At 44.7% G+C, this 9,700-nt stretch overlaps 1 protein-coding gene across 2 annotated transcripts in view; it reads left to right on the top strand.

The window, feature by feature from the left end:
• The window catches only part of BYSL (bystin like), a 30,695-nt gene that overhangs the window by 12,151 nt on the left and 8,844 nt on the right, over positions 1 to 9,700 (top strand). Inside the window, exons 1-4 of one of the 2 annotated variants that reach the window (XM_053245292.1) lie at positions 233 to 257; positions 2,015 to 2,308; positions 4,317 to 4,479; positions 8,522 to 8,660. In XM_053245292.1, the coding sequence (XP_053101267.1) occupies positions 248 to 257; positions 2,015 to 2,308; positions 4,317 to 4,479; positions 8,522 to 8,660 (606 nt within the window). In that variant the 5' untranslated portion in view covers positions 233 to 247. Of the gene's footprint in view, positions 1 to 232; positions 258 to 2,014; positions 2,309 to 4,316; positions 4,480 to 8,521; positions 8,661 to 9,700 lie in introns of those variants that run through there. The other variant, XM_053245293.1, reaches the window with a different exon arrangement.

The following is a 9,700-nucleotide window of genomic DNA, read 5'->3' as shown; positions in this document are numbered from 1 at the left end:
CAGAGCAGTCTCTCACTAATCTGGCAGGAGCAGCGGGCGTTGTTGGATTTAGAAACCCAAACAAAGCCGGGGTGCTGCCGTGAAATCCGGTCCTAGGCTATACGTGGTTCCACTGAGTTCAATGAAGCTTTTATGGAAGTGTTTAATAGAAGGGATAGCCGTGCTCCTCTGTAGCTGCAAAAACAACACAGTCTTGTGGCTTTTTAAAGGAGAGCAAATGTATCGCATCCCTGCCAACGTAAGCGACATGTTGGCAGGTATGTCATTGTCGCATAAACTTCCGTAGACTACAGGCTACTTGAGTAAATGCCGTGGAAGATAGATTTCGAAGGCTTTCGCCAGAGCACATTTGTTATGTTCGCCTTTAAAGTGCCACAACTCTCTTCGTTGTTGTTTTTCTTGAAAAGCGTACACGTCGTGACCACGTTTATCAGGGAGTAAGCCCCGCTGAACACAGCGGGACTTACTTCCGAGTAAACATGCATAGGCTCGCACTGTCAGAAGACTATAGCTGGTTTGTCGGGTGCATGGACTACCCAGAGGAGGTAGCTCGGTTCTTGTCATGCGTCCATGGTTTCGGTTGTTGCCTCATTAAAACAACTGACCTCTAAGATGCCCAGCACATTTTCCCGTGTGTGTGTGTAAACTACAAACGAATATGTGCAAACCTTTCATTTTCACGCTGCCATGATAGCTATCCGAAATTTCAATTCAACCCTCTTTTGACTATATCCCCGGCTAACTTGGTAAATCCCCTGCTAACCTGGCAAAGAGGCACCTTTTAACGTGGTGATTCTCTTTATTTAGCAGGGGGAGAGTAACTGGCCTTATCCACCCCCAGCACAGTACCTCCAGTGACTGTTGCTGGTGTCTATCTTATGTTTCTTTTTAGATTGTGAGCCCTTTGGGGACAGGGAGCCATCTTATTTATTTATTTATTTCTCTAGGTAAACTTCCCTGAGCCATTTTTGGAAAGGCAGTATAGAAATCGTATTATTATTCATTTATTTACACAGTCAGACAGGTGTTATTGACTGGTTTGTTTTATCCAGACATTGAGTCCTTCCCAAGGACCTGGGATGGCTGAATTTTATTATCAATGTTGTTGCTGTTATTGCTGTTATTGTCGCAGAATATAGGCTGTTCCCAGTAAAGTTGCTTTTTGTAATTGGCTGATGGTGATTTCTGTGGCCCCTATGGTGTTGAGGTGCTCTTCAAGTTGTTTTGGAATTGCACCTAGGGCGCCAGTTACCACTGGGATTATTTTGGTCTTCTTCTGCCACAGCCTTTCAATTTCCATTTGTAGATCTTTGTATTTTGTTATTTTTTATATTTCTTTTTCTTCTATTCTGCGCCCCCCTGTGCTGTGTCGATTATTTTAACTTGTTTTTCTTCCTTCTCGACTACAGTTATATCTGGTGTATTGTGTGGCAGATGTTTGTTTGTAGTCGGAAGTCCCATAATATCTTTGCATCTTCATTTTCTACTTTTTCAATTTTATGGTCCCACCAATCTTTGGCTACAGGTAGCTTGTATTTTTTGCAAATGTTCCAATGTATCATCCCTGCTACCTTGTCATGTCTTTGTTTGTAGTCAGTCTGTGCAATCTTTTTGCAACAGCTGATTAGGTGGTCCACTGTTTCATCTGCTTCTTTACAAAGGCGGCACTTGCTGTAAAGAAGCAAGTGTATTATTACTTGCTGTATTGTGTATTATCACTTGCTGTAAAGAAGCAAGTGTAATAATAATAATAATAATTAATAATAAACAAACAAATAAAAATGTAATGTTGCCAGTCACTGAGTTAGATGCAGCCTTAACTAAATCGGTTGATAAGCCGGAGGAGGCGCCGGAGACATTAAATAGGCTGCCTGCGCCTTTAAGAAGCGAACTTCACGCGAAGGAGGGAGGGGTTTGACGTCGTTTCTGGGGAGCCGTTGGCCGTAAAGGTTACGTCGGACGCATGCGCTCTGGCAGTTGCCTTTTTCTCCCACGTGCGGTTCTTTCTCGCCAGGGATCATGCCTAAGGTTAAGCAGCCGAGAGGCTCTGGCGGAGCGGGAACGGCAGCCACGAATGTGTCGCTGGCGGAGCAGATTATTCAGGGCGATGCGGTGAAGCCCATCACGCGAGTGAAGCGGCGGGGCAAAGCGGGGAAGCATGGCGGCGCGGTGGAGGAAGAGGAAGAGTATGTGGATGAGAAGCTTTCCCGGAGGATCTTGGAACAGGCTCGGATCCAGCAGGAGGAGCTGGAGGCCGAGCACGGCGCTGGCCAAGCAGCTGAGCCAAAGAAGAGAACAACTGTACTGGGTGAGAGCGTGGACAGGATTGGGGGCCAAAGAGGCGAGGTGGAGGCGGCAGCCAGTACCGGGAATTCTGTGCCGTCCTGATCAAATCACTTTCGCGTATTGTTCAGGAAATAATTGAGAAAGCTGCCCACTGTGAAAGGCTCTACCACCTTGGGACGTGCGTCAAGAAAATTCTGTTTGTAGTAATGGGCTTTTTCACACATTAGGTGCCATCATGTATTCGATGCTGACTCGTCGCTGATGAGTGTATACATGCATGTAAATGTGGGGGTTTGGCTTTTCTACAGTAAGGTGTAGATGTAAATGTCAAGTGGAAATTGCCCAAACTCATATTAACAAGCATGTATATCATATCAGTACACTCTGTGGAGAGCTAGCATCAGATAGCTTGGTGGCAGATCTAGATTTGCTCTGCATAATGTGTGAAATCGTCCTGAGAATGTTCATGCTATGTTTCTTGTTGTTTGTCTAAACAAAATCTGGCGTTACTTTTTACTCTTAAAGCTAGTGTGGTCCAGTAGGTAGCTTGACCTGTGCTGTGGACTAAAGTTTGGGCAAGTTGCAGCTTGTCAACCTTTGTTCTCAACCTATACAGTGGGAAGAATAATGATGTTGCATGAAGATTTATTGTGGGGGCAAGGGAAGCAGATGCATAAGCCCTAGTTAAACCTCAGCTTCCACACACTCGGCTGACAGGAAGAAACTTTCTGAATGTGAATAGAACTTATGTGCATGCAGCTTCAGAGTTTCTGATCAAGTGAAGAGAGCTCTCGCCCCATGTTAAGTGAATTTGTGGAAAAGGTCTAAACTTGTATAACTGTAAATTTATGTTAGCACTTCTAATAAAATGTAATACTGGGTGGGGAGAGTAGGGATGTGCACGGAACCGCACAGTTGCGGTCCGGCACTGTGGAGGGGGTCCCTTTAAGGGTGGGGAGGGTTTAGTTACCCCTCCCGCCGCTTTGCCCCCTCCAGTGCCCGTATTTTCTGTAGAAATTGGGGCGGCAGGATACCTCCCCGCCGCCCCTTCTGCCTCCTCATTCCAAAAGGCTGCAACAAGCCTTCTGCGCACGCGGCGCGGCACGCGAGCTTCACATTCACCCGACGCGACGGGTAGACCGGGCCTCCGACCGCCGGAGGCCCGGTCTACCCGCCGGGACAAGGCCGGGTAGACCGGGCCTCCGGCGATCGGAGGCCTGGTCTACCTGTCGCGTCAGGTGAACGTGAAGCTCGCGCACCGTGTGCGCGTGCACAGAAGGCTTGTTGCAGCTTTTTGGAATGAGGAGGCAGAAGGGGCGGCGGGGAGGTATCCTGCCACCCCAATTTCTACAGAAAATACGGGCGCTGGAGGAGGCAAAGCGGCGGGAGGGGTAACTAAACCCTCCCCGCCCTTAAAGGGATCCCCTCCACCCGGACCGGACCGGCCAGGTCCGAACGCCTTTACAATGGCCTCCGGACCGGTCCGGACCCACCCCTAGGGGAGAGTAGCTTCACATAGGTGAGGCAAATATAAATCAATCATGTTGAATTTACATGATCCTGGCTACGTTTAAAAGTGTTCCGTTTGGGGTCACTCTTTTGAATAGGTTCTGCTTGATTGACACCATAACAAGAGTGCCAAGGTATTTCAGACTTCATTGTGATGGGTCTAGGCACATTAGTGATGAAATGGCCTCCCTCTCCCCTTCTGGACTTTTGAAACTTGCTTGATGCTCAAGGGCACTTGGCATTTTGAATGGAATGAATGCTCAGTTCCTCCCTCAATGGTCAGGGATGGATTATCACATATTTGTTTCATTTGCCATCATTGTCTCCTGCACCCATTGGTGGTGCTTATCGGACGGTGGGGATGGAAACTCAGAGAACCACTGTTCTGTGGGGCTCTTACTGCTAACCTGCTGCTGTTCTTGATGCTGGGAGAGCCAGTTTTTCCTCTAACATTGGATGTATCTTGAAAGTTGCTTGTGCCGATGAACTATCCAGTCTTAACTCCATCTCACCTTTTCCAGGTCCTATCTCAAAGGATGGAGATTCAGATTCAGAAGATGACGAGTGGCCCTCACTGGCGAAAGCTGCAGCCACGGAGAAGGGAGAATATTGTGAGGAGGTGACTGTGAATCCAGATGATGAAAAGGCTTTTGAGATGTTCATGAACAAGAACCCACCTCTACGGTACATATTGGGACACTAGATGTGGGGTTTTATTGAAGTGCAGCTGTCTGTGCGATAAACTTCTCCTTGAGCTAAAGCTTAAATAAGGGTTGCTTTTTCAGCTCTTTTCTTTTTCTTTTTTATTGTTCTTCCTGGGATCAGGCCATTCATGGGAGGCACAGGCAGTTGGTAGGGAAGTGGGCACTTTTTCTTTGGTTGCATTCAGTTTGAGCTTTTGGGAGCAGGAGTAGATCCACTATCTCCAATCATGGCTTAGTTGTTTCTTGTGGAATGGTTTTTCTTTTTAAAATGTATTGCAAGGAATTTGGGGTGAGTTTTTGTTTTTGTTTTTGTTTTTGTTTTGTTTTTGTTTTTGTTTTGTTTTTGTTTCCCTAAGAAAATTAAAGTGTATTGTTAAGTGATGTCTAGGGCTGCAAAAATATTTGATGTCCTGAAGCCCAGTATGTAATTTTTAGGCTTCCAGGTGCAGCTGGGACTGTAGCTCAGTGGTAGAGCATCTGCTTTGCATACAGAAGGTTCCAAGTTCAAGCCTTGACCTCTCCATATAGGGCTGGGTAAGACTCCTGCCTAAAACCTTGAAGAGCAGCTGCCAGTCAGTGTTGATAATACAGAGCTAGATGGACCAAGGATCTGACTCTGTATAAGGCATCATTCTATATTCCAGGTGATCAGGCACCTGGAGTCTTTCCAGACTTTAACGTGTGTTCCTACTCCTTCTCCCCCCACCCCTTTTCTGTTTGTTTATCTGCCAAATGAACAGTGAACCCTGCAAGGTGAAGTGATTATTATATATTTGTTATGCTTGAGAATTCTCAAGTAGTCACTTTCTTCACTTGGGAGAAGCCTCTTTTTGGGAAGGTTTAGGTCATTTTAGGAATCACCATATTCCTTCTGCATGATTATGTCTTGTGAGTGTGATATATGGCTACAAAAACACATGAACTACATGCATGTAATATGGGATACAGTTAGCTTTGGTGGTGTTTCTTGGAACCACTGAAATGATGGACCTGTGAAATGGGATGCAGTGAGTCCCATGATTTTGGCAGTGCTCCTTGGACCACTAAGATGAAAGTAATCACTGTAATCTCATGTATGTAGGACTATCTACACACTTTTTGCAGAGGCATGCATGGCAGAGGGCGTTCATCACTAATACTGTGCATGTAAACTAGTCCTTAACGGTAAAATGTGCTGCTGAGTCATTTTCAACTCCTGGCACCCACAGAGTCCTGTGATTTTCCTTGGTAGAATACAGGAGGGGTTTACCATTGCCTCCTCCCACACAGTATGAAATGATACCTTTCAGCATCTTCCTATATTGCTGCTGCCCAATATAGGTGTTTCCCATAGTATGGGAAACATACCAGCGGGGATTCAAACTGGCAACCTTCTGCTTGTTAGTCAAGCATTTCCCCACTGCGCCATTTAAGGTGACTTAAATTAGTCTTTAAAAATATTTAATTAAAGGATCATGTTACTGCTGAACATTGGGAAATTGCTGCAGGCATTGACGCTGATTCCTCAGATTCACAGTAAAAAATAAAGCAGTACTATAGAAAGGAAAACATTTCATTCTGTTTTTGTTTTGGCTTTTTTTAGCCAGCAGATGGTGCTTTGGTTATGTATATAATAACGTGTTGCCTTAGAGATATTGCATACGTAGCTGGAGACCCAAATCCTCCAATTCTGTTTGGTATTTTGCATAAAACCTTGAGCTAGTTTTAACAATACTTTCCTCCTCATGCAGTCTGAAAGGGGATGCTCCGAGAGCACACTTGTCACAACCTCTTTTGCAGGAGTCCTGGTGCATCCCTATATCGTGTGTGGGGCAGTTAATCAAAATTGCCACTCAACATGTGACTCAAATATTAGTTGGGTCATATGTTGAATGGCGATTTGGGTAAGCTGTGCCCCACATAATAAAGGGATACATCAGGAGGGCACTGGGAAATCTGCAAAAGATGTGACAACAGGTGCACTCTTGATGCACCCTCCCCCTTTTAATTGTGTGTGGGGTGCAGAAAGTGTCACTGATACAGGGCTCTTGTCATTTCTGATTGTTTCTATAAGCTTAAAGCATGGGCCAGTGTGAAATGTGAAACAAGACGGAGGTACTGTCTGTAGGGGGTCGGGATCCGAGAGATGGTTTAGATCTGCCTGTTCTGGATGGGGTTACACTCCCCCTAAAAGATCAGGTTTGTAGTCTGGGAGTGCTCCTGGATCCCAGACTCTCCCTGGTTTCTCAGGTTGAGTCTGTGGCCAGGAGTGCTTTCTGTCAGCTTTGGCTGGTACACAAGTTACGTCCATTTCTTGGGGGAAATGACCTTAAAATGGTGGTACATATGCTGGTAACCTCTAGGCTTGACTACTGTAATGCACACTACATGGGGCCACCCTTGTACGTAGTTTACAAAGTACTGGCTATCACCTATAAAGCCCTTAATGGCTTAGGTCCAGGGTACTTAAGAGAGTGCCTTCTTTGCCGTGAACCTTGTCACCTATTAAGATCATCTGGAGAGGTCCGGTTATGGTTGCGGCCAGTTCATTTGGTGGCAACTTGGGACCGGGCCTTTTCTCTGGCTGCCCCAGTACTTTGGAATGCGTTCCCTGCTGAAACAAGAGCATCTCCTTCTCTTGATTGTTTTTAGGAGGACCCTGAAGACATACCTAATTTCCCAGGCTTTTAACTGAAACCAAATTTTAAATTTTAATGTGTTTATTTATTATTATTATCTTTTTATGAATTTTAAATGTTTTATATTTTGTATTGTGTTTTAATTCTGTACACCACCTAGAGATTTCTATATTAGGTACATAAATTCAATAAATAAATAAATAAATAAAGGCATGCATGTTTCTTATGTTCCTTTGTATTTTGTCTATAATTTAAGCTTTTTAGCCTTCATGGCATGCAAAACATTTTTATTGTGAACCACCCAGAGATGTAAGTTTTGGGCGGTCTAGACATTTGTTAAATAAATAGATAAAACTACATGTCCTTTTCGCAATATGAGTTTAGGCTTACTTTTCTTTCCTAGCTTTTATATATGTTCATGAGCTAATACTTTAATGGTAAATTGAAATCTCTCTTAACTTGATCTCCAAACATTATGGACCAGTTTGAATGATACTTGGGTCAGAGTATTTGGACTGCATGCAAGGGAGTGGTTCAGATTAATGTCTGCTCCTTGATTAAGGAAAGGTGCCTGTGCCCTGGGAGCATCAGGAAGGACATGCATTCTCATGACATGTGTATGTCATGTCTGTGGAGTCAGGCTGACAGATGGGAGTATTTATCTGAACTGGCCGTCTAAGAGCTGTCATTTCTAGTTCTACACCCAAAGGTGTGTAAACTGCATCCTAAAAAGAATTGCAGCATGTCCACCAGCTTGGAGTCTCCTGTCCAGTTTCTTAAAACATTTTGAAGAGGCAGTATAGAGAAAGATGCATGTTTTGAGTTACCACCTTCCAGCTTACCAAGCTTGTTGACACAACAACCTTGTCATGACTTGAGTTACCAAGCTTTTAAATGGAAGAGTCTCACTATTATAGTTTGTTTGCAGAAGATGGGCAACAATATAGGAGATATATTCTCTGTGGCTGCCCCAGGGCTTTGGAATATGCTCCCTGCTGAAATAAGAGCATCTCCTTCTCTGTTTGTTTTTAGGAAGAACCTCAAGACTCTCCTATTTTTGCAGGCTTTTAATTAGCATTAATTTTAAAAACTTGTTTTAATAACTATTTTATTTTATTGTTTTTATTGTGGCATGTATTTTAATCTGTGACTTTTAAATATTTTAAATTTTGTACATTGCTTAGAAGTGTACATAACAAGCAGTATAACAATATGATAGATAGATAGATAGTCATATAAGAGAACTGGAGGGGGAACCTCCATCTCGCCAGTTATACAACCGGCTGTGGATCAGTCTTGTTGCTGCCTTTGCTACTTGATCTGCTAACACATGAACAGGTTGGTAAGGTCTATATGATCAGATTTGGATCCAGTTCCATTTTGTTTCCTTTTCATATCCATTAGGCACACTTTGGCAGACATTATCATGGAGAAGATCACAGAAAAACAAACGGAAGTGGAGACTGTGATGTCAGAAATATCTGGTCGACCCATGCCACAGCTTGATGCCCGGGTCCTAGAGGTCTACAAAGGTGTCAGAGAAGTAAGAGCGATAATTCTAGTGCAAATGGTTGTATTCATGAGCATTGGTGTAAGTTGGAGCCCGGTGACGACAGTGTCTAGAAATCTTGTTGTGGTGCTGACTTTACCTTTGCCTGCTGCTGATATGCTGTCACTGTTAACCACCCAGAGATGAAAGTTTGGGCAGTATATAAGTTAAATAAATACATACATACATAAATGTGGAGTAGTGGTTAGAGTGTTGGACTAGGACCGGGAAGACACGAGTTCAAATCCCCATTCAGCCATGAAATTCACTGTGTGACTCTGGGCCAATCACTTCTCTCTCAGCCTAACCTACCTCACGGGGTTGTTGTGAGGATAAACATAACCATGTACTGGTTATGAGGCTTGAAGGACTCCTTGGAGGAATAGTGGGATAAAAATAACAGGGCTGGGAAAAGATGCTATTGCAATAGCTGGACTCAAATGAGCTCAGCTATTTGTTGTTCTAATATAGATATCTGTATATTTCTCTAAGACGTACCTGTGGCTAATCCCATGTGTGGTAGCTCTCGTGAGAAGCTGCCGATTAGCCATGGAGCTGGGGGAGAAAATGGTGATGGTGGACGGCGGAGAGGGCAGTGCAGCCTCCCTCTCTGGCCCACCTGCCAGCCAAAAGGCAGGAGCACCAGTGTGAATGGCAGGCGGGTGGCGGAGAGGGTGGCGGCCAAAAGGCAGGAGCTCTGGAGGGGGCGGGAGGGGGAGAAGATGATAGTGGTGGCGACTCCATCTCCAGCCTGCCTGCTGGCCACAAGGTGGGAGCACCAGGGGTAGGAGCGCAAGTGGGGGGTGGGGGCACAATGGGGGCAGGGGAATGGGGGAGAACTAGAGACGCAGATGCTCTGCGCCCAGCCCAGCCAGTTCATATTAATTGATTTTGCATTCTGATAGGTTGGTACAGTTTTTGCTAATATGTGAGGCAATCGGAGTAGAATCTCTGGATGGTTCTTACAGAAACATAGAAGACTTTGTGAACAATAGATATAAACCTTGGAATAAAGCAGTCTTGCCTTCCAATCC

Source organism: Hemicordylus capensis, chromosome 4 (genome assembly GCF_027244095.1).
Source record: "Hemicordylus capensis ecotype Gifberg chromosome 4, rHemCap1.1.pri, whole genome shotgun sequence".
Taxonomy (NCBI): Eukaryota; Metazoa; Chordata; class Lepidosauria; order Squamata; family Cordylidae; genus Hemicordylus; species Hemicordylus capensis.
Note: the sequence above shows the minus strand (reverse complement) of the source record. Positions and strands in the feature narration are given on the sequence as shown.